Source organism: Salmo trutta, chromosome 9 (genome assembly GCF_901001165.1).
Source record: "Salmo trutta chromosome 9, fSalTru1.1, whole genome shotgun sequence".
Classification (NCBI taxonomy): Eukaryota; Metazoa; Chordata; class Actinopteri; order Salmoniformes; family Salmonidae; genus Salmo; species Salmo trutta.
In genome coordinates this window covers 23,460,476-23,485,654 of record NC_042965.1, presented here as the reverse complement: position 1 = coordinate 23,485,654, position 25,179 = coordinate 23,460,476, and the positions used below count along the sequence as shown (strand labels likewise).

At 44.0% G+C, this 25,179-nt stretch overlaps 1 protein-coding gene across 9 annotated transcripts; it reads left to right on the top strand.

Moving 5' to 3' along the window:
• The first annotated feature begins 1,100 nt into the window (after window positions 1–1,100).
• On the top strand, window positions 1,101–23,792 carry LOC115200234 (T-box transcription factor TBX5-A). 9 transcript variants are annotated; one of them, XM_029763119.1, is made up of 9 exons: window positions 1,101–1,317; window positions 5,018–5,144; window positions 5,960–6,054; window positions 6,493–6,612; window positions 8,265–8,412; window positions 8,795–8,947; window positions 11,981–12,072; window positions 20,442–20,668; window positions 22,796–23,792. In XM_029763119.1, exons 2-9 carry the CDS (start codon window positions 5,022–5,024, stop codon window positions 23,356–23,358), a joined length of 1,521 nt encoding a protein of 506 aa, XP_029618979.1. In that variant the 5' UTR covers window positions 1,101–1,317; window positions 5,018–5,021; the 3' UTR covers window positions 23,359–23,792. The 9 variants fall into 9 exon arrangements, with proteins under 9 accessions (XP_029618979.1, XP_029618980.1, XP_029618981.1 ...); XM_029763120.1 differs by having other exon boundaries at window positions 5,014–5,144; window positions 22,799–23,792; XM_029763115.1 differs by having other exon boundaries at window positions 1,102–1,317; window positions 5,014–5,144.
• Window positions 23,793–25,179: the final 1,387 nt, after the last annotated feature.

Sequence of the window (25,179 nt, the reverse complement as noted above, 5' to 3'; positions counted from 1 at the left end):
TTAAAATATAGTCTATCCTTAATATATACCGCACTTGACCCCCTGACCTGATTAAAATGTCTAATTTAATAGGCTAACTATTTTAATTTAGTGATAGGCCCCTACATTCGTTTATAACAATCTGACATATTTGTAATATTGAAGTTATAAAGAATAACGGATTTCATATTATGCCTAACAGTTGTTTGATGAAATATTAATTATTAAAAAGGTGAATTGGAAATGCGCGTACTTTAGGCCTACACGCACCTCGGCAGACGCACTTGTCAAACCATCTAACCAAACACATTTTCTCATGATCAGTTGCTGTTCGTGATGAATGTAGCGTAGTGTTTTCGTTCCTGTTCATTCTAAAGGAGATGACACATGCAATTATAGCAATCAACTAAAACAGTTGGTCTTGAGTTTGAATTGACATAACTATTTTCCTTGACATTAGCCGTATTGAGTGACAAAGCATCAGACTTTATTTAATCTGAATTATGTGAATTATAGGCCTACATGTTCACTTATGCAGCCAAAGAAGACGACAATCACTCGACAGTTAAAAATGAAATAGGTCTATTCAATAAATATACTGCGAGTGTAGGACAATTATCTCGAAACGATTGTTTAACATAATTCTAAATCTTCTACACATTTTTATAAAATTCTTCAAGAAAAATGTGTTTTATATCTCACACTTACCAACTAAGGCTGCTGTTTCTTATCGCAGGATTAGGATTTGAGACATTGAGGGTTCTAACTCTCTCGCTCACTCGCTGTCTCGCTCTCGCTCACTCGCTGTCTCTCTCAGCGTTCCGCTGCACATGAAGTTTAGAAACAGTCGTTGTCTGATATTCGCAAAACACCCTCACATCGTCTAGTTATCAATAGCAGGTTGATATTTGTCCATCGGTCATTTCCATCCATTTCTCTGGCAGTTGAAATGCTTATAATACCACAGATTGGTAGTAGTAGACTAGACCTAATGTTGACTATATAGGCCTATCTCTGTGATCATTAACAGTGTAACCAAACCGTGCGGGTCCGCGGGGGGTCAGTCGTATGAGCGTGGTGACGTCTGTGGTGTACGTGGCGACGGAAACCGTTATCAGAGCATCCCCCCAACTCAACACACACAATCTCCACTCCACAACAGCCACAATCCTAATGCCACTCCATGACAGCACATTATCTATATGAATGTCCCAACGCACAGACGTATGGACTGCTTCATATGAGACCGTCGAGGACTGTTGACAGACTAGTAGCCTACAGACCGAATAGAGTCAATAGACCATAAATGTCCCAGCGCTGAACTGACATCTGAACACGGTAAGACGCAACAATTGTTGAAATAACCTGGTCTGTTTTGGAGAGGTGCATGGCCTACAGGCTATAGTCGTTTGTCTTTTTATTTGTGAGAAAAATAGAGATCTATCCTACTTAGCATATATTTATGAAAGCATATAATATAAGACTATTAATATAGGACTATTATTAAATGATCTGCTAGGCTATCACTTGAGAAAATAATTGTTGGGTTAAAGGGAAACTTGCGCGTTAGAGCGCGCGGGACACTGCATGTATAACAGCCCAAATTAAGGTGAGAATCTTGTAATAAGGAGTTTATTACCGTCAGAAATGACCGTTTTGAAGAACATGAACAAATATCAAAGAAGAATGTCAAGGATATGGAGTCATTATCGGTAGCCTATGAGTCGAAGCCAAGAAAATGTTAGAAAAGTATATAAAATAGCCTATATGCTATAATTATTTAGGCCTACACAAAGCCAATTTCTTACACAAACGCATAATGCGCAGGTCTATAATTTAACACAATTTGGCTATTACAATAGACTACATCTGCAATGTAGCCCTGACAGACTATTTCAGTGTGTGTGATTGCGGATGGATTATTTCATGGAAATCAGAGTCAAATTCATTTCGCCAACCGGAGAGAGCCGAGTCCAAACGAGCGCCAGTTTACCTCGCGCTGACCCCTTCAACTTTCAACTCCGGTTGACTCTGGTCTAGAGCTGCACGGTAATGCGCAAAACCGGTTGATTATCTCGATTGTCAGTAATCCAGACAGAAAAACGAAGGGATTTCCTTGAAGCTTATCATTGCTGATTTGAGGGACACACTGAGAGCTCCCCTGCACGGAGAGAGAGAGGGAGAGGAGGAGGGAAGGCGGGAACACGGGGGTCTCTTGAGGCTCGACCAGGCTGGCTGCGACAACGGTCAGAGTCAGATAGTGTACGAAAGTTTGTCCAGACATAGGCTACAATCCAGTTTTAAAATACTAAGACGTATATAACCTTCGTCCAGTATGATATTCACGGTATAATGCGTTACTGACGGAGGTCTGCTCACAGAGTGTTCTAATTAATTCGGTTACTTATGTGCATGAGTGTGGGCCTGTGGGAATTTCGGATATAGGTAACACAGCGACTCTGGACACTGATTTAACACACACACACACACACACACACACACACACACACCAGGATGACCGTTGAATTTCGGATATAGGTAAAACAGCGACTCTGGACACTGATTTAACACACACACACACCAGGATGACCGTTGAATTTCGGATATAGGTAACACAGCGACTCTGGACACTGATTTAACACACACACACACACACACCAGGATGACAGCTAAACTGTGTTCTCCAGGGACGAAACAGAACAGCGCATAAGGTAGGCGGTCTACACCCAAAGAGTAAGGAGTGTTTGAGTATGAATGTGTTGTTTAGTCTCAGCGGCTTGGCTTTAGACGGCGGCCTCCATGACGTTCCTGTCCAGAGTTGATGTATAGTGCAGACCTATTTAACGTAGGGATTTCCATTACTTCAAAGTCATTTCGAAGTAGGCTAAGTATTTGGATATTTTTTATTTGAAAATAAAAGTAGTTTAATGTTGGAATGTAGGCCTATTTGGAAACATTGTTGGAATGTAGGCCTATTTGGAAATATTGGCATGTGAAAATACTCAAAAACACAAAGTGTAATTTTAAACACAAATATTTAAATACTATATGCATTTGAACCCAGTTTGGTCCTATGGGTATTTCAAATAATGGGTTTTTGGAAACAAGTATTTGTAAATAGTTTCAGGTATTTATAGGATGTTATTTGAAAATACTATCAAATAGGCTACTTCAAATAGAAGTAGCTGATTTGGCCACATTATTTGACAGTACAAAAATACACAGAAAAATAAGTAGGCTACCAGACATAGCATATGTATTTCAACCCGGGTGCTGTTCAGTGAGAGATATTCATGTGCAGTCTGGGATTTTACCTACAACAAGTCAAACTGGACCTCTCATCGGTCATCTAGAAACAGTGTTTAGATTTTGGGCTCTATTCAGTCTCATCGCGTAAATTCAGTTTTACAGCGTGATTGAAATTTAAAGGCAATGTCCCTGATTTAGCGGAGATTGCATTCACGGTAAACGCTGCATATTTCGGCTCCATCGGAAATCACCTTTACATTTCTATCGCGTATATGTAACGCTTCAGTTTTACAGATTGAAAGAGCCTTTAGCGTTACTAGAAATGTTATAGTCAATAATATATTGAAAACAATGTGGGTTTTTTTTACCAGTGGGCCCTGATCTTTCACAGTTTATAGCATCATATCATTGTATAGCTTACTAATAACATATTTGATTTCTAGTAGCCTAAAATAGTGTTATTCTTAGGTTATTATTGATACATTATTTATAGGCTTAAATTCATGTATGCATAAACTACATTATTCATTATTAGACTGTTATTAGATTATGATTATGATGATGATGGTGATGATTATTATTGTTGTTGTTGTTGTTATTGTTGTTATTATTATTATTATTATTGTTGTTGTTATTATTACGTTGTTAATATGCCCACCATGTGACATAATCATGAAATTATTTTCAATATATCCTAATAATAGTTTGTCACAAAGCCTTAGCCTACTGATATTTGATTTCTTAATTTGTTTCATTTGATTATATAGACCATTTGTGCATGGGCATATTTCTTTACGTGTTTTAAAAGGTATAACCCAGATTATTTGGTAATATAGTTTTAGTTTGAATTGCATTATTATTTTGGCATATTTTCTGTGAAATGAGAATGAGCTGCACATTGAATTCAAGTCAATATTATCAGCTCTACAGTCAACATATTCATATATTTGTAGAGATCATATTTGCTTTATTTTGTAACGTTTCAATGTAGCCTATAATGCAAGCTTTAGTGAACACTTTTCATTTGGATGATAAGCTAAGCATATAATTGAATCCGGATATACACTGAGTGTACAAAACATTAAGAACACCGTCTCTTTCCGTGACATAGACACTGGCCAGGTGAATAGGTGAAAGCTGTTTTCCCTTATTGATGTCACTTGTTAAATCCACTTCAGTGTAGATGAAGGGGAGGAGAAAGGTTAAAGAAGGATATTTAAGCCAATTAAGACATGGATTGTGTGTGTGTCATTCGGAGGGTGAATGGGCAAGACAAAATATTTAAGTGCCTTTGAATGGGGTATGGTAGGTGCTACCCGTTTGTATCAAGAACTGCAACGCTGCTGGGTTTTCCATGCTCAACAGTTTCCTGTGTGTATCAAGAACGGTCCACCACCCAAAGAACATCCAGCCAACTTGGCACAACTGTGGGAAGCATTGGAGTCAACATGGGCCCGCATCCCTGTGGAACGCTTTCGACACTCTACACTTGTAGAGTCCATGCTCCAACGATTTGAGGCTGTTCTGAGGGCAAAAATTGGGGGGGGGGTGTTCTTATTGTTTTCTACACACAGTGTACAGTATAGGCCTAGGCCGATGATTCTGAAAATATAGCATCTATATAGGCCTATCGCTTTTGGCTATTAGCTTAATGGAATATGGAATGATAGCCTCTGTAGTAGGTCTAATAGGCTAATAGTAAAGTATTGACTGATAATATAATATTAGAAAATAGTGTGTGTGTGTGTGTGTTGTCTATCCCGTCCGTGTGTCCCTCGCTGTCAGACAGTGTAATGGCTAACGCCATCCATGAGCGCGTGGACACCGGCAAGGACTCACCGAAAGAGAACAAACCGGAGAATCACACTCGCTCCCTGAGCTCGCCACCTTCACCGCAGACAACGTGCACACAGCAGGTAACTAACCGTGTGTGTGCGTGTGTGTTTAGTTGTTCTAAACATAAAAACGATGCACTTCCATGTATTTTTAAATTGTGGGTGATGACGATTTTTGCATGCACGGTAATTACATGATTTTTTTCTCCTTAAGTGATATGGAAAAATCCTTATTGAAAATAATGTCATTATTAGGCTAATAATCTACGGTGTTATAGCCTATTAGAGATCCCTGTTTTTTCACAGAATAATATAGGCCTAGGCCACTAATTTAAACGATTATCTTATTCCCCCAATATACTAACTTAAAGTCAGCTAGGTAAGAGTCCATGTCATGTCAAAGCAGAAACAAACAGTCCGTTTTGGGAATGCAGGAGCTGAATATGACCTAGATTTGGTTTCAAAACTGTCGGTTGGTTACCTAGAACATGCCCAGAGCAACACGGAATGACTGACTGACTGCTTCTCTCTGGTCAAATCTGTGTCAAACTCCGTTAAAATATCGTTGTTGACGGATAAATGTGAAACCTTCAGGATAAATGTGAAACCTTCAGTAGCCTGTTTAACAGTGTAGAACTATGCAGCATGTAATACATAGGCTTACACTAGTTATTGTTATTAATGTAAAGTAAACCAAGGTCCAATAATACGACCTAGTCTCATTAAGATAAAATACAATGTAAATGGGCAGGCTTTACAGGCCAGCATATTTGTATTTTATTTATTGTTTTAACAATGTTCAAATAAGTTTGTGTAGACCTTGGTAGGATATTCATGGCGGAGGGAGTTTAAATGTTTAATATATTTATGATCTCATCTGTTCTCTCTATTCTCAGGGAATGGATGGAATAAAAGTATACATGCAAGAGCGGGAACTGTGGGATAAATTCCACGAGCTTGGAACGGAGATGATCATCACTAAGGCGGGAAGGTCTTAATCTCTTCATTTTTATCTTCAAACATCAGTGCTGAATGCTTTGAAAAAGTAAAAGTAGCCTATTCTTTGCTGAATGTATTTTTGTGTTAGGTGAGATTGAGAATGAAAATCGTGTCCCTATAAACTTGCAAAATACATAGTTTCTTTCTTTTTACTTAGGCTATATGGTAATTACCAAGGAGCATTTATGAAAATATAAAAACTAATCTACTAGGCCTATAGACCTCTTAAACCTTCAAATATTTAGTCACATTTTTGTGATTAATGTTTGTAGCCTAACATTTTTATTTAGCCTATAATTATCACAATTATATTTTGTTTCGGTTTTTGCTCACAACTGCAGCGATGGTTGTTATGCCTCAGTGATAGGCCTACGGAAATGGCATTTTTTTGCTATGTTCCTTACTGTCGGTGGTTTTCCTGTCTCGCCAGGCGGATGTTCCCCTGCTACAAGGTGAAGGTGACGGGCCTCAACCCTAAAAGCAAGTACATTCTCCTCATGGATGTCGTGCCAGCGGATGACCACCGCTACAAGTTCGCTGATAATAAATGGCAAGCTTCATATCACATCTTTGCATATTTAAATAGCCTATTTGATGTGTATTGTTTGTGTTAAATGTAGATTCATGTTTATTTCATGAGCTTATGAAATAAATACTTGAAATGGGTGTAGTAGCCTATAACTGACTCAACACACCCAATAACCCATAGTCAAGGTTCAAGCTTCAAAGTATCAGAAAACCAAGAGCTAGGCTTATATCTATCTCTCCTATTAGAGATTTCATCCCAATAAGACTATGCTGCTATTAGAGATTTCATCCCAATAAGACTATGCTGATAAGAATTACATTTACATTTGAGTCATTTAGCAGAAGCTCTGATCCAGAGCGATTTACAGGAGCAATTATGATTAAGTGCCTTGCTCAACAGATTTTTCACCTAGTCAGCTCTGGGATTCAAATCAGCAACCTTTCGCTTACTGGCCCATCGTTCTTAACCGATAGGCTACCTGCCGCCCATGATAAAATGCTATATGCTGTATTTTAACAACATCATAGAGAGAGAAATATAACACAGAGCAGAGCCGTGGATGTATAGCCCTTCTAAAACGGTGCAGTGATGTGCCAGTCCTGCCCTGTTCCCTATTTCCCTGTGTTTTCCTGCTGGCCGCGCGCCACTCCCCCTGTCCCTGACCACCGGTTCAGTCTCAGTACCATGGGTTCATGTGGCGGGCAGATTAAAGACCGGGTCTCTCTGAGGTCCACACAGCATGAGGCTGCAGGGGAGATCTAAACCCACTTGTGCTGCGTGAGTCTGTCATCCTCTCCCTGGTCACGTGATGATGCCCTGTGGCACCCTAAAAGACGCTTCATTCAGCTGATCCCACTGGCCCAATGGGAGGCAGATGGCCCGTTTTCAGTCATGTTTAGGACAAGGACCTATGTTAATGTCTAATGTGAATGCTGTTGTGCGTGGGTACATCTCCCTCTAAGGGAGGTTCTTTGTTTGTAAATATCCGTGGTGCTCTGTCATTTCCCTGTCCCATTTGACAGACGTGAAATAACTTCAGTGAACATGTTTTCCAGCTCGGTCCAGTTGTTGCCAGTTGGAGGCATCCTTCTCGGACAGATTCCAACTTAAGAAGTCATACACACCGACAACAATACGCACACACGTTATAGTCTATTGTATTTCATGTGAACCAGAACATTTTGCCTGTTTGAAATAGATCAGATTAGTTTATTATCCTACAAGGACAATCATTTTTGGAAACATCTTTCATGCTCACATGGTTGTGATTTGCCAGTACGTCATCCATCGCTCTGATTAACACCTGTATTGGTATTAACATATCCTGATGTAACTGATGAGGGCCAGCTGTGTCTCTCTTCATGTTGAAAGCAGTTTACATGTGAGGAGGATGTTGGTCTAATAATAAGAATAGATAATAATAGATACAGCCAGAGGCACAACCGTGGCATGTCCTGTGCCAGTGTGACAGTAGAGGAACAGTATAGAGCATGGCTGGGTCAGACTGTGTGTGTGAGAGAGAGAGAAACACATACAGTATGAGTGGCGGCAGAAAAGGGCAGGGCTGGGTCAAAGCAGGGCCATCTGACACTCACATCAGCGTCCAATTGCGATTGATATTTGGTTGAGTTGTCAACGTGTGAATTCAGTGTGTGTGTGTGTGTGTGTGTCAGGTCTGTTTCGGGGAAGGCGGAGCCGGCCATGCCAGGGAGGTTGTATGTCCACCCTGACTCTCCGGCCACTGGGAGCCACTGGACACGCCAGCTTGTCTCCTTCCAGAAACTCAAACTCACTAACAACCACCTGGACCCCTTTGGACACGTCAGTCCTTTACTTCTCTCTACCTGTGTGTGTGTGTGTGTGTGTGTGTGTGTGTGTGTGTGTGAGGATGGATAACGCTGCTGATAAAGCGGCGGTAACCACAATAATGATGTTAATGAAGTTCAGGGCCATTAGCTCTTGCCTCATACCCATGCCTGGTGGGACTATCACATCAATTAGGATTAGGTCTCTCAACGAACACACACACACACACGTTAGAGAGGGAGCACAACAAAGATACACCCAGTAAATTGGTACAAAAAGAGACACATCTGGAAATTAACAATTGAGCATGGGTCCAGAGTATTCTACAAGTGGGATGGCGCTACAGCATTCAGTGTTTTACTGTTTACTGTATGTCTCTGTTTTTGCTGTATTGCAGATTATATTAAACTCAATGCATAAATACCAACCCCGCCTCCACATCGTCAAAGCAGATGAACACAATGGGTTTGGTTCCAAGAACACAGCCTTCTGCACGCACATGTTCTCAGAGACCTCATTCATCGCCGTGACATCATACCAGAACCACAAGGTACTGAAACACTGAAAACACAAAGTCATTATTATTTAGTTAACAAAGTCACTTTTTTGTTGATCTTATTTGATCAGATATTTGGATTATTTTGTCATAGATACAATTGAATTATCCAGGTCCTGTTGTGCAGATTATTTAAATGAGTTGCAGCTAAAGCAGGCCAGAGTTGTCTTATGGGTGTATCTTTTTTTGCCATGTGAATCAGTGCATTATTCCCCAGGGTCACTGTTCTCAATTCAACATGTCCAGTTTGATAACATCCCAGTGTGTACACTTCACAGGGCAGTTCTGACCTGTTCCTTTCCTTTGATCATGTCTGTTATGGTTCCAGCACCAGAGAGCAATCCCTCTCACACACATAGTTCTCTCTCTCTCTCTATCTCTCGCTCGCTCGCTCTCTCTCAATTCAATTTAATTCAATTCAAGGGGCTTTATTGGCATGGGAAACATACAGCTGATGTTGGAAGTTTACATACACTTAGGTTGGAGTCATTAACTTGTTTTTCAACCACTCTGCAAATTTCTTGTTAACAACTATAGTTTTTGCAAGTCGGTTAGGACATCTACTTTGTGCATGACACAAGTAATTTTTCCAGCAATTGTTTACAGACAGATTATTTCACTTATAACTCACTATAACAAATCAAATCAAATGTATTTAAATAGCCCTTCTTACATCAGCTGATATCTCAAAGTGCTGCACAGAAACCCAGCCTAAAACCCCAAACAGCAAGTAATGCAGGTGTAGAAGCACAATTCCAGTGGCTCAGAAGTTTACATACACTAAGTTGACTGTGCCTTTAAACAGCTTAGAAAATTCCAGAAAATGTCATGGCTTTAGAAGCTTCTGATAGGCTAATTGACATAATTTGAGTCAATTGGAGGTGTACCTGTGGATGTATTTCAAGGCCCACCTTCAAACTCAGTGCCTCTTTGCTTGACATTATGGGAAAATCAAAAGAAATAAGCTAAGACTTCAGAAAAAGTATTGTAGACCTCCACAAATCTGGTTCATCCTTGTGAGCAATTTCAAAACGCCTGAAGGTACCACGTTCATCTGTACAAACAATAGTACGCAAGTATAAACACCATGAGACCACGCAGCATAACACCGCTCAGGAAGGAGACGCGCACTTTGGTGCAAAAAGTGCAAATCAATCCCAGAACAACTGCAAAGGACCTTGTGAAGATGCTGGAGGAAACAGGTACAAAAGTGTCTATATCCACAGTAAAACGAGTCCTATATCGACATAACCTGAAAGGCCACTCAGCAAGGAAGAAGCCCCTGCTCCAAAACCGCCATAAAAAAAGCCAGACTACGGTTTGCAACTGCACATGGGGGCAAAGATCCTACTTTTTGGAGAAATGTCCTCTGGTCTGATGAACCAAAACTAGAACTGTTTGGCCATAATGACCATAATCATGTTTGGAGGAAAAAGGGTGAGGCTTGCAAGCCGAACAACACCATCCCAACCGTGAAGCACGGGGGTGGCAGCATCATGTTGTGAGGGTGCTTTGCTGCAGGAGGGACTGGTGCACTTCACAAAATAGATGGCATCATTAGGGAGGAAAATTATGTGGATATATTGAAGCAACATCTCAAGACATCAGTCAGGAAGTTAAAGCTTGGTCGCAAATGGACAATAACCTCAAGCATACTTCCAAAGTTGTGGCAAAATGGCTTAAGGACAACAAAGTCAAGGTATTGGAGTGGCCATCACAAAGCCCTGACCTCAATCCTATAGAACATTTGTGGGCAGAACTGAAAAAGCTTGTGTGAGCAAGGAGGCCTACAAACCTGACTCAGTTACAGCAGCTCTGTCAGGAGGAATGGGCCAAAATTCACCCAACTTATTGTGGGAAGCTTGTGGAAGGCTACCGGAAACGTTTCACCCAAGTTAAACAATTTAAAGGCAATGCTACCAAATACCAATTGAGTGTATGTAAACTTCTGACCCACTGGGAATGTGATGAAAGAAATAAAAGCTGAAATAAATCATTCTCTCTACTATTATTCTGACATTTCACATTCTTAAAAAAAAGTGGTGATCCTAACTGACCAAAGACAGGGAATTTTTACTAGGATTAAATGTCAGGAATTGTGAAAAACTGAATTTAAATGTATTTGGCTAAGGTGTATGTAAACTTCCAACTTCAACTGCATGTTAACATTGACAAAGCAAGTGAAGTAGATAATATACAAAAGGGAAATTAACAATAAAAATGGACAGTAAACATTACACTCACAGAAGTTCTCTCTCTCTGTCACGCACGCACACACACAAAGACATGCAATACAAATTCAATGTATGCGTTCAATAATTTTATTTTTGCAATATAACATTTTAAACTATTGAATTCAAATAACATTTCTAAACACAAATTCAACTTTCTTTAATTCAAATTACACTTCTGTTGGCATTGATTTTGCTCCATAGTTAAAGCCCACGTGTATTGTGATAAATACATCCCGTGCCTAACAGGAAAAACACAAACCAACCCCACCGTGACGTTGACAGTGAAAATAAATATTTTTCACTCCAAATGTTCCAAGAACCAGTATATTTGGCTTGATGTATTTAAACCTGGCGACTGTTTAGGGAAACAGTTTACACTGGGATCTTCTGCTGGTTAAAAAAATGTATTCTGTCAGAATATAGGTTCCATGTTTGGGTTCCAAGTAGATCCCTTTTGGGTTCCAGATAGAACCCTTTTGGGTTCCATGTAGAACCCTCTGTGGAAAGGGTTCTACATTGCACCCAAAAGGGTCCTTCCAGGAACCAACAAAGGTTATTCAAAGGGTTGTCCTATGGGGATAGTCAAATAACCCTTTTAGGTTCTCTATAGCACCTTTTCTTTCTAAGAATGTGGTCAGGTTCTGTGAAATGTTCATGTAGCGTTCCAGAGTCCTCAAATCCACCCCCGTTCAGGTCCAGATTCAACATTCCTTCTGGATCAGTAGGATACAGTATAACACAGGACTGGGCTGGGTGTTAAGTGATCTAAGGAAGTATGTTGTGTCCCTGTCAGATCACCCAGCTGAAGATTGAGAACAACCCGTTCGCTAAGGGCTTCAGAGGCAGTGATGACATGGAGCTGCACCGCATGGCTAAGATACAGAGGTGAGTACAGCCTCTCTCTCTCTCTCTCCCTCTCTATCTCTCTATCTCTCTCCCTCTCTCCCTCTCTCTCTCTCTCTCTCTCTGTCTCTCTTTCTCTCCCTCTCTCTCCCTCTCTCTCGCTCTCTCTCTCTCGCTCTCTCTCTCTCTCTCTCGCTCTCTCTCTCTCTCTCTCTCTCTCTCTCTCGCTCTCTCACTCCCTCTCTCTCTCTCTACAGTGGAGGATTCTGTGGGAAAGAGGAGACAGTTAAGCATCTGTTTTTTTTCTCGTTCCAGACTGGTAGGGGTGTTTTCTGTCCTGGGTGGGTGGTGTACAGGCCTAGGGTTTGGGCTGACTCTGGACCTATACTGTACGTTGACCAGGCCTGGGTATACATTGCCATCAAAAAGTATTTAAACCCCTTTTTCCACATTTTGTTATGTTACAGCCCTATTCTAAAATATATATATTTTTTTTAAATCCTCAGCAATCTACACACAATAACCCATAATGAAAAAGCGAAAACAGGTTTTTAGAAATATTTGCAATTTTTTTTTAATTATCTAAATGAAATACCTTATTTACATAAGTATTCAGACCCTCTGCTATGAGACTCGAAAATAAGCTCAGGTGCATCCTGTTTCCATTGATTATCCTTGGGATGTTTCTACAACTTCATTGTAGTCCACTTGTGGTAAATTCAATTGATTGGACATGATTTGGAAAGGCACACACCTGTCTATATAAAGGTCCCACAGTTGACAGTGCGTGTCAGAGAAAAAAACCAAGCCATGAGGTCGAAGGAACTGTCTGTAGAGCTCCGAGACAGGATTGTGTCGAGACACAGATCTGGGGAAGGGTACCAAAAAATGTGTGCAGCATTGAAGGTCCCCAAGAACACAGTGGCCTCCATCATCCTTAAATGGATGATGTTTGTAACCACCAAGACTCTTCCTAGAGCTGGCCGCCCGGCCAAACTGAGCAATCGGGGGAGAAGGGCCTTGGTCAGGGAGGTGACCAAGAACCTGATGGTCACTCTGACAGAGTTCCTCTGTGGAGTTGGGAGAACCTTCCAGAAGGACAACCATCTCTGCAGCACTCCACCAGACCGAAGAGTGGCCAGACCGAAGCCACTTCTCAGTAAAAGTCACATGACAGCTCGCTTGGAGTTTGCCAAAAGGCACCTAAAGACTCTCAGACCACGAGAAACAAGATTCTCTGGTCTGATGAGATGAAGATTGTACTCTTTGGCCTGAATGCCAAGCGTCATGTCTGGAGGAAACCTGGCACAATCCCTACAGTGAAGCATGGTGGTGGCAGCATCATGCTGTGGGGTTGTTTTTCAGTGGCAGGGACTGGGAGACTAGTCAGGATTGAGGCAAAGATGAACGGAGCAAAGCACAGAGAGATCCTTGATGAAAACCTGCTCCAGAGTGCTCAGGACCTCAGACTGGGGCGAAGGTTCAACAGGACAACGACCCTAAGCACACAGCCAAAACAAAGCAGGAGTGGCTTCGGGACAAGTCTCTGAATGTCCTTGAGGGGCCCAGCCATAGCCCGGACTTGAACCCGATCGAACATCTCTGGAGAGACCTCTAGAAAGACCTGCATCAACACTCCCCACCCAACCTGACAGAGCTTGAGAGGATCTGCAGAGAAGAATGGGAGAAACTCCCCTAATACAGGTGTGCCAAGCTTGTATCGTCATACCCAAGAAGACTCGAGGCTGTAATTGGTGCCATAGGTGCTTGAACAAATTACTGAGTAAAGGGTCTGAATACTTATGTAAATATGATATACACTTCTAAAAACCTGTTTTTGCTTTGTCATTGTGGGTTATTGTGTGTAGATTGATGAGGGGAAAAAAACTATTTAATCAATTTTAGAATAAGGCTGTTACGTAACAAAATGTGGAAAAAGTCAAGGGGTCTGAATACCTTCCGAAGGCATTGTAGCGTAGCCAACAGGCGAAGGGACTGACTAGTAAACTACTTGTTTGGGCAGGCAAAAATGGCAGTGTGGAAGACCAGGAAACATGAGATGCGGGGTGGAAGGACCCCAGAGCTGTGCTGCTGAGGTTGGTGTGGCCCAGCTCACATTGGAGCATATACAGTGAGCTCCAAAAGTATTGGGACAGTGACACATTTTTTAAAAATAATACAATGACTACAATGTTAAAGTGGAGACTGACAGTTTTAATTTGAGTCTTTTTTCATTCATATTGGGTGAACCCTTTAGAAATTACAGCACTTTCTGTACATTTTCCCCCATTTTAGGGGACAAACTAACTTGTATGTGTATTAATAAAGTAGTCAAAAGTTTAGTATTTGGCCGGGTGGTCCCATATTGTGGATTGTCCTAAATGAAAATTAAATAATGATGCGTGAGAAAGTTACAGACGGACAAGTGTCATACTCCCAAGACATGCTAACCTCTCGCCATTACAATAACAGGGAAGGTTAGCATTTTCGAGGGGGGTATGATATACAGTACCGGTCAAAAGTTTGGATACACCCACTCATTCAAGGGTTTTTCTTTATTTTTACTATTTTATACATTGTAGAATAATAGTGAAGACATCAGAACTATGAAATAACACATATGGAATCATGTAGTAACCAAAAAAGTGTTAAACAAATCTAAATATATTTTATGTCTTAGATTCTTCAAAGTAGACACCCTTTGCCTTGATGAAAGCTTTGCACACTCTTGTCATTCTCTCAACCAGCTTCACCTGGAATGCTTTTCCAAGAGTCTTGAAGGAGTTCCCACATATAATGAGCACTTGTTGGCTGCTTTTCCTTCACTCTGCGGTCCAACTCATCCCAAACTATCTCAATTGGGTTGAGTCGGGTGATTGTGGAGGCCAGGTTGTCACGACTTCCGCCGAAGTTGGTCCCTCTCCTTGTTCGGGCGGCGTTCGGCGGTCGACGTCACCGGTCTTCTAGCCATCGCCAATCCACCTTTCATTTTCTATTTGTTTTGTCTTGTCTTCCCACACACCTGGTTTCAATTCCATCATTACATGTTGTGTATTTTACCCCCATGTCCTTGTCCGGAATTGTTTATTGTAGTGCTTGTGCAAGTAATGCTGGTGTGTATCGGGTTTTTGTTTACCCATTGATTTATGGTTCTGTTAACGGTGGTTTTATTTATTAAACTGCGCCGTTGTAAATCAGTTTTTGCTCTCCTGCGCCTGACTTCTCTGCTGCCAGTAAGCACCCCCTACAGAATTCCGGAGCAAATTTATGGAGTCAGCAGGAGCAGGTAACCCAGGTATAGGGGTGGAGTAGGGGATCCGGGAACACAGCAATGCTCCACCATCTTGGCACCGCCATGGACCGCGTTGTCCAGACAATGGACCGCTGGGAGAGACAGGGAGTTCTCCCAGCGCCTCCACCAGCACAACCGGGGTCTCCACTACACGCTCCTCCTTCTCCTGGTCCCAGTGTGATTCGTCTCTCCCTTCCCCAGGAATACGATGGGACGGCTGCGAACTGCCAGGGGTTCCTTTTGCAGCTGGACTTATACCTGGCAACCGTCCACCCGGCTCCTTCAGGTCATGAGAGGGTGTCCGCCCTCGTCTCGTGCCTCAACGGAAAAGCCCTGGAGTGGTCCAACGCCGTGTGAAGAGAGGGAGATGCGGCGTTGGACCAGTTTGAGGAGTTCACCCGCCGCTTCCGGGCTGTCTTCGACCACCCGCCCGAGGGTAGAGCGGCGGGTGAACGCCTCTTCCATCTGAGGCAGGGGACGAGGAGCGCCCAGGAGTTGGCCCTGGAGTTTCGGACCCTGGCTGCCGGCGCGGGATGGAATGACAGGGCCCTGATCAACCATTATCGCTGCAGTCTGCGCATGGACGTCCGTCGGGAGTTGGCCTGCAGAGACACCACCCTCACGTTCGACCAGCTGGTGGACCTGTCCATCCGGCTGGATAACCTGCTGGCTACCCGCGGACGTTCAGATTGGGGTCTGTTGGTTCCACCCCCCTGCACCCCCTCTCCGATACCCATGGAGCTGGGAGGGGTGGTGCGCAGGGAGACCGGAGGGGGTTCCAGCTCGTGTACCATCTGTGGCCGCAGAGGTCACACTGCCGGTCGGTGCCGGGTTGGTTCCTCTGGGTATTGAGGCAGCAGGCAGGGCGCTCTGGCGTCACCCCAGGTGAGCCGGTACCATTCTCACCCAGAGCCCTCTGTTGCACATATGTTTGTGTATATCACTTTTCCTGAGTTTTCCCCGCATTCCCAGCATAAGGCGCTCGTCGATTCAGGCGCGGCTGGGAATTTTATAGATAGATCGTTCACCCATAGTTTAGGGATCCCCATTATTCCCGTGGCTGTGCCCTTCCCCGTTCACGCCTTAGATAGTCGACCATTAGGGTCAGGGTTGATTAGGGAGGCCACCGCTCCTCTGGGCATGGTGACGCAGGGGAGAATTAGTATCTTCCTTATTGACTCTCCTGCGTTTCCCGAGGTGCTAGGCCTACCCTGGTTAGCTTGTCATGACCCCACTGTTTCTTGGCCACAGAGGGCTCTTACGGGGTGGTCACGAGAGTTCTCGGGGAGGTGTTTAGGGGTTTCCGTTGGTGCTACTATGGAGGAAAGTCCAGACCAGGTCTCTACCGTGCACATTCCCCCTGAATATGCCGATTTGGCTCCTGTCTTCTGCAAAATGAAGGCGACTCAATTACCACCCCATCGACGGGGCGATTGTGCGATAAATCTCCTGGTAGACGCTGCACTTCCCAGGAGTCACATGTATCCCCTCTCACAGGCGGAGACGGAGGCTATGGAAACATATGTCTCCGAATCCCTGCATCAGGGGTACAGTCGGTCCTCCACTTCACCCGCCTCCTGTATGACACAGAGGAGCGGCCCATGGACCCCACTCCCATACTCCCCGCCTCCTGCCTGGTGGCGCCGGTATTGTGGGAGCTGGACGCGGACATTGAGCAGGCGTTACGTGTAGAGCCCGCTCCCGTCCAGTGTCCCACTGGACGTCTGCACGTTCCGTTTGCTGTTCGTAACCGGTTGATCTATTGGGCCCACACGTCACCCTTCTCAGGTCATCCGGGGATCGGTCGGACAGTGCGCTGATTGAGCAGGAGGTACTGATGGCCTACCTTGGCTAAGGACGTGAGGGTTTATGTTTCCTCCTGCTCGGTGTGCGCCCAGTGTAAGGCTCCTAGGCACCTGCCCAGAGGGAAGCTACACCCCTTACCCGTTCCACAACGGCCTTGTTTGCACCTGTCGGTGGATTTTCTAACCGATCTCCCCCATCACACAGGGTAACACCGCGATCCTGGTCATTGTGGATCAGTTCTCAAAGTCCTGTCATCTCCTCCCTCTGCCCGGTCTTCCTACGGCCCTACAGACTGCGGAGGCCTTGTTTACGCACGTCTTCCGGCACTACGGAGTGCCTGAGAATATAGTGTCTGATCGAGGTCTCCAGTTCACGTCTAGGGTCTGGAAAGCGTTCATGGAACATCTGGGGGTCTCAATCAGCCTTACTTCAGGGTTTCACCCCGAGAGTAATGGGCAGGTGGAGAGAGTAAACCAGGATGTGGGCAGGTTTCTGCGGTCCTATTGCCAGGACCAGCCGGGGGAGTGGGCAGCATTCGTGCCCTGGGCCGAGATGGCACAGAACTCGCTTCGCCACTCCTCCACTAACCTCTCTCCTTTCCAGTGCGTACTGGGGTATCAGCCGGTTCTGGCACCGTGGCATCAGAGCCAGATCGAAGCTCCTGCGGTGGACGAATGGTTTAAGCACTCAGAAGAGACCTGGGACGCCGCCCATGTGCACCTGCAACGGGCCGTGAAGCGGTTGAAGGCGAGCGCTGACCGCCTCCGCAGTGAGGCCCCGGTGTTCGCACAGGGGGACCGGGTCTGGCTCTCGACCCAAAACCTGCCCCTCCGCCTGCCCTGCTGGAAGCTGGGTCCGCGGATTGTGGGGCCATTCAAAGTCCTGAGGAGACTGAATGAGGTATGCTACAGGTTACAGCTTCCCCCAGATTACCGTATTAATCCCTCGTTCCATGTGTCTCTCCTCAGGCCGGTGGTGGCTGGTCCACTCCAGGAGTCTGAGGTGCGGGAGGTTCCTCCGCCCCCTCTGGATATCCAGGGGGCCCCGGCGTTTGCTGTTCGAGCCATCCTGGACTCGAGGCATCGGGCGAGGGGCCTTCAGTACCTCGTGGAGTGGGAGGGGTACGGTCCGGAGGAGAGATGCTGGGTGCCGGTGGAGGATGTCTTGGACCCTTTGTTGCTGCGGGAGTTCCACCGTCTCCATCCGGATCGCCCTGCGCCTCGTCCTCCGAGTCGTCCCCGAGGTCGGAGCCGACACTGACTTCCGCCGAAGTTGGACCCTCTCCTTGTTCGGGCGGCATTCGACGGTCGACGTCACCGGCCTTCTAGCCATCGCCAATCCACTTTTCATTTTCCATTTGTTTTGTCTTTGTCTTACACACCTGGTTTCAATTCCCCAATTACTTGTTCATTATTTAACCCTCTGTTCCCCATGTTTGTTTGTGAGTGATTATTTTTATGTAATACGGTCCGTTTATGTGGGCTCGCTTATTTTGTATTGTCTTTGACATTTTTGAGTAAAATACGTTTATTTACTCATATCTGCTGTCCTGCGCCTGACTCCTCTAAACCAGCTACACACAGACCACATTACACACTGTGCTGGTTAATTCTAAATAAATCACCGTCGGTAAATAAATCACTGACAATGTCACCAGCAAAGCACCCCCAGACCATCACACCTCCTCCTCCATGCTTCATGGTGGGAACCACACATACAGAGATCATCCGTTACCTACTCTGCGTCTTACAAAGACACAGCGTTTGGAAGCAAGAAATTCACATTTGGACTAATCAGATATTTTGATTTGTTTAACACTTTTTTGGTTACTACATGATTCCATATGTGTTATTTCATAGTTCTGATGTCTTCACTATTATTCTACAATGTATAAAATAGTAAAAATAAAGAAAAATCCTTGAATGAGTAGGTGTGTCCAAACTTTTGACCGGTACTGCATGTGCATCTGTAACTTTCCTACTTATCATTATTTACGATTAATTCAGCACTATCTGTAATCATGGTATCATCTACATTAACATATTCTATTCTTATTTACAATAAAGTGACTCCAAAATGACACAATACATTGTTCACCATTAATTTCTATTGCTAACAAAATAATGTGAAACACAACCAAAACAATCAGCAAATGCATCCAACAAGTTTGTAGAGTCACGAGCTTGGTGTAATCATTGCGTGCAAGGAATATGGGACCAAGTACTAAACTTTTGACTACTTTAATGCACATATAAGGGAATTTGTCCCAATACTTTTGGTCCCCTAAAATGGGGGAACTATGTACAAAAAGTGCTATAATTTATAAACGGTTCACCCGATATGAATGAAAATACCCTCAAATTCAGGCTGACAATCTACACTTTAACCTCAGTCATTGTATAATTTCAAATCCAAAGTACTGGAGTACAGAGCCTCAGACGTTTGAAAGGGACAGTCTGTTTTGTGTCAGCAGTTTAAGGGGTTAAGTGTTCTATGTCCTCTCAGAGAGAGACTAGATTAGGAAAAGAAGGAGAGGAGGAGAGAGGATGAGAAGGGAGGACTGGAAAGGTAAGTAGTCAGTGTACTGCTCTATGTGAGGAGAAAGGAAGGAGGAAATAAGAAAGGGGATGGCCTGTGGTGTTAGAGTGAGAGAAGAGGGAAACAGGAGAGTATCTGAAGTGGCATGTGGCTGAGAGTTTATTTTTAGAGAAGCATATTATCTCTCAGTAGAGTGTGTGTGTGTGTGTGTGTGTGTGTGTGTGTGTGTGTGTGTGTGTGTGTGTGTGTGTGTGTGTCACAGTAGGATGAGAGGTAGAGAGACAGCCCACTGTCCCCTACATAACACTGAGGTAGCTGAGAGGCCAGTGTAGACGAGAAAAAGAGAGAGAGGGAGAGAGAGTGGAGGAAAAGCAAGTAGAGAGAATAAAATGTGTATTTTTGCAGAGTGGATATTTGCTGTACAGCAGGCAAATACTTCATAAAATGCAAGTCTATAATAGAACAAGAATGATGAAACTGGGAGGGAGAGTGCAAAAATAAAGAAATAATGTGGTTTGATTCTGAAGGGGTAGACACAAGTATGGAAATATACAGTACTTTTAAGAACAGGCTGAACTAAATTCTTGTGTAATGTCTTGGCAAGCAGCTTAGACAATATTTTCACCTTAATTAGATGGTTAGGCCTAAAATATACTCATATCTGCAGTGACTGGAGACCTGTCTAATTACTGTGCTTGGTCTCTCTCTCTCTCTCTCTCTCTCTCTCTCTCTCTCTCTCTCTCTCTCTCTCTCTCTCTCTCTCTCTCTCTCTCAGTAAGGAGTATCCGGTGGTTCCTCGTAGCTCAGTGCGTCAGAGGGTGTGTCCTAGTGTGAGTCCGTTTGGGGGGGAAGCGAGGGGGTTGGGTTCACACCCCTATTCCTGTGAGAATGGGGTGAGCAGCACCACCCAGGATCTCCTCACCCCCCCTCCAGCCCCCTACACCCTCCCCCAACCAGACTCAAACAAACACATGCAGGTGTACCACTGCAACAAGAGGAAAGGTACGCAACGCTGCATTTGTCTGCTTACTGTCACCCTAGACCAGGGGTGTCAAACATCCGGCCCACGGTTGGTTTGAGTATTTATTTTTAGATTTTAGATTCGTTTTTTCGTTTTTTCCAATATACTTTCAAATGTCTAAAACCAAATCAAAACTGTGTAGAAATTATGATGTTTCCTGACTGTGTCCAGATCGCTAATAATCCAGTCAGATCACCCTTTATACAAGTCAGTATTCAACGTCCATCCATGTCTGAGGACGTCGGGAGATGATGTGGAAGCCAGCCACTAGGGGCAACAGTGAGCGCTGTTACCTTCAAGTAGGTTTGGTTTTCTAGGCTGTTGTGGATGGGGATAGCGAATGGGCGTAAGCATCTGTAAATTCAAATCCAGCGATAGAAAGTTGTTTTGGATATTTTGGTTTTAAATGTATCCCAAATCTTAACCCTTACCTCAACCATTTGGAGTTAATGCCTAAACTCCACCCTAACCCTAAAAATGTTGAGTTAATGCCTAAACTTGACCTTTAACACTTCAAAATTTGACTTTGTAACAAACTCAAAAGATTTGAATGACAAACATGTATGAATGTCTCATTCTGATGTGAGACTGTGAGAACTTGTTGAATAATAACCTAAATGAAAGCAAGACAGATCAGGGAGCATCAAAAAAAAAAACGATGGATAGAGGAAAATGTTTAGCACATTTTGACGACAAGGAAATATAACCAATTTTCAGTGCGGACCTCCAGACCTTGTTGAAGATGGAATGCGGCCCCATGGTAAAAGGAGTTTGACACCCCTGCTCTAAACACTGGATTAGTTTTTATGCCTCTTTGAGTCTGGCATGTTTTGTTTCCATGATTGTCGTTGCTAGTGGAAGACCACCCAGCTAGCACATAGTGTTCTGAAAACCATATGTTTCTTAGAGCTTAATGAGAGCTTGGTTGTCCTGTGGTTATTTTGCATATAACCTTCCCACAACGTTCTAGGAGTGGTGCAGGACAGTTGCTTAACTTTGGAATATTCTCAGCACATTGAAGGATCTTGACAAAATAACTTTCTTTTCTTGGTATTTCATTACTTTAACAGAACATTTCCTAAAGGTTCAAGCATGGTTACATTTAATTACATTTTTGGTAATGTTCTAGGAACGTTCTCCAACTGCTTTACATTGGGATTGGTCTCAAATAGTTCAGAGAACGTTAAGAAAGAACGTTCTCCTTTGGGAATTTCAATACTTCAGCATAACGTTTACTACAGGTTTCCTCATGGTTCTATTTAAGTCATGTTCTCAGAACATTAAGAAAACTTTCCATAAATACATTAATGTTCAAAGAACGGTCTAATGTTATTGAAAAACATTTACATTCCGTCTCAGCATCTTGTTAAGTGTGTTCAGGTGTGTGGTCACGCCCACTTATTGGCCACACCTGATCTTAATGAGTGCTTGTTTCCTTTGAAATAGGATCTGTTTGAATGGGCTAAATTGAACAGCTTCGTATGAGCTAAAAAACACATTGCATGCTTGCTACATCCTGGTGGCGCAGTGGACTAATTCCATGGCTAGAGAACAGGAGATCATAGGTTTGAACCTCACTGATGCCGTGCCACAATAAAAAAAGAAATGTGTTTTCCAAAGCAAATTAATCTCCATGTGTCCTATCTGTGCTTTGAGTTCAAAACCATTAATGCAAGCTATTGTTGTTATTGAAACATTCAGTGAATGTTTTCAAGAAGTTATTCAAAAACCTCTAAATAACCTATAATTTCCGTTCTCAGAATGTTAATAAAACCTCCCAGGAAAATGTTCAGGGAACCACAGTAAAACACTCTCAAAACTTTCCTGCAACCTAAAAATGTACTTTCCCAGAGCAGCAGAATATTTCACTTCCGTTCTCAGAACGTTTAAAAAAACATTACATTTTGTCAGTCAGGAAACTTTATGGCTTCGTTACCAGAACCAACGGGGAACCAAGAATGTACGTTCCCACAACTTCCAAGGAACCAAATGTGCTTGCGGGGCAGTTCCTTTCTTAGTGTATTCCTCAGTCTCATACCTCCTTCTCTCTCTCTCTCTCTCTCTCTCTCTCTCTCTCTCTCTCTCTCTCTCTCTCTCTCTCTCTACAGCAGATGATACCTGTCCTACAACAGAGCATCACCACTACAATAAGTCCTACATCAACAGTTCTCCCAGCGATGCTGCATCTTACTATCACCCATCTGCTTACCCTCCTCCCCCTCTCCCTCCCGCTGTCCATCCCCCTGGTCTCTCTGACTCCCTCCACAGGTCAGAGGCGGGGCAGCGGCAGGCGTGTATGTTTGCTGGATCTGAGCCCAGACTGGATGACCCTAGCTGTACATCCTGGTCCTACAGCTGCCCTTTGACTCCTGCTATGACCCCCATGACCCCTACTGACCCCTACATGACCTTCCCCCACCAGCCCTACTCCTCCAGTCCCCGGGGCTCTCAGCTGAGCTCAGTAGCCCACCAAGGCTCTCCTCCTCTGGAGGACTCTCTCTCTCAGTGCCCCTACCAGACCCAGAACTCCAGACCACCCCAGACACCCCAACACACCAGCTCACCCCTCAGAGAGTACCACTGCTACCCAACCTCCCTGTCTCCTACCCAATACCACACCCTACACACACAGATCAGGGGAGGGGTCCCAGAGTGGAGCGAGCCCACCTGATTGGACCACAGGTGTAGGGGAAAGACAGACTGGTGGCTGGGGGTTCTGTTTATGTGAGGTGTTTATGTGAGGTGTGTCGTTTGATGTGTGAAGAGATTTAATTTGTCAATTGTGTCTTTCCCTGTGCTGTGGATTGAGCCTTGGATCGTCTTTGTGTTACATTTAATACCATCCCCCTCTGTCTGGGACCACTCTGGAAGGGACTGATGTTAGCGGAACCAGGTGGATAAGCACTCTAACTGGAGGGACAGGAAGGAAGATGACACCATCAACTACAACGTTCCGAACTTCATCCCTGAGACTGTTTTTAATAATGCACTATGTTACCTGTCTGTCCCCTGAAGAAGTGAGACTTTGTCTTTGTGGCCGTGGTTTCCAGTTGGTTTGTGTGTGTGTGTGTGTGTGTGTGTGTGTGTGTGTGTGTGTGTGTGTGTGTGTGTGTGTGTGTGTGTGTGTGTGTGTGTGTGTGTGTGTGTGTGTGTGTGTGTGTGTGTGTGTGTTTGTGTCAGCTCAGCTCAGCTCAGGGCTGCTGTGAGTTAATGTCGACTGAGAGGCCGGCTGAGTGGCCACAGGCAGAGCAGAAGAGAGATAAACAGTTAGTTTAGACCAGGCTGCAGGGAGTAAGACGTGACACACACGGACACACAGACAAACACACATGCATATACATACACACACACACACACACACACAGGGCCATGCACAGATCTTTGGTGGGGCAGGTTCTCAAAGTGAAATAACCACCCCAAAATAATAATATGTATAACTTAAATCCATTCATTGTTTTCTACTGCTCCTGTAGCCAAATTCTAATGTATTATTATTATCTCTGCAATAACACACTCATTCATCACACATTGTAGGGCATTAAAGCTAGACAGATGACAGGGAGTTAGTTCAAATAAGCACTACTGGGGTGGGCTATATCAGCTGATCATCTAGATTGTAGGTTATGAATCAGCTAGTTAGCAAGGCTAATCTGTTAAAACAAGCAAACTAGTGTTTACCTGATTTAAATTTGTTCTGCTGCTGACAAACAGTCAAACTTGCAGATGTCCCCTTCCCTGTCCCTGACTGTGAAACAACACATGCTAGCAACTCCACAGTAACCCACTACTGGCAATATTCATTTCAAATCCCCCGCCCGGCACCGGTAGGTAGCTAATGCAGGTAGGAGGATTGCAGCAGCGCACTGGCGCACTCGCAGTGGCAAAAGGGCATTGGAGGGGACTTTTCTCAAGATTGATGAGTTCATGAGAAATGATCTAATTTGATGGACAATGTGTTGCATTGGAAGTTAAAAGAGACGACACTAATCAAAAGGGCACTTTTTTCAAAGGAGGGCAAAAGGGCAGGTACTCCAACACCCCTAGGGTGTCTGTGCACCACAGGAGGTTGTTGGCACCTTCATTGGGGAAGACGGGCTCGTGGTAATGGCTGGAGTGGAATAAGTGGAATAGTAACAATTACATCAAAGAAATGATTTCCATGTGTTTGATGCCATTCCATTCGCTCCGTTCCAGCCATTATTATGAGCCGTCCTCCCCTCAGCAGCCTCCTGTGATGTGCACGTGCCTGCATACACACACACATTTTGTTTTGTTTAGAGGCAGCCGCGGGGCAGAAGACCTGTACACAATCCCATTTCATTTTTGGTATTCACACATCTCATCATCATGCTGCTGTCACTACTGCCATGTCCTTTACTCCCGAACTGGCTAAACAACACTCCGTTTCCCCAAACTGACCAATCACACCTTGGTTGTGCATCATTCCTCTTGTTGTGCAAGTCACTCAATTAGCCCATGTCAGCTACATTTT

Coding starts and splice junctions, on each gene's coding strand:
- LOC115200234 (XM_029763119.1), top strand. CDS start 5,022: ATGGCTAACGCCATCCATGAGCGCGTGGACACCGGCAAGGACTCACCG. Junction 8,948..11,980: donor CATCATACCAGAACCACAAG/GTACTGAAACAC, acceptor TGTCCCTGTCAG/ATCACCCAGCTGAAGATTGA. Junction 20,669..22,795: donor CCACTGCAACAAGAGGAAAG/GTACGCAACGCT, acceptor CTCTCTCTACAG/CAGATGATACCTGTCCTACA.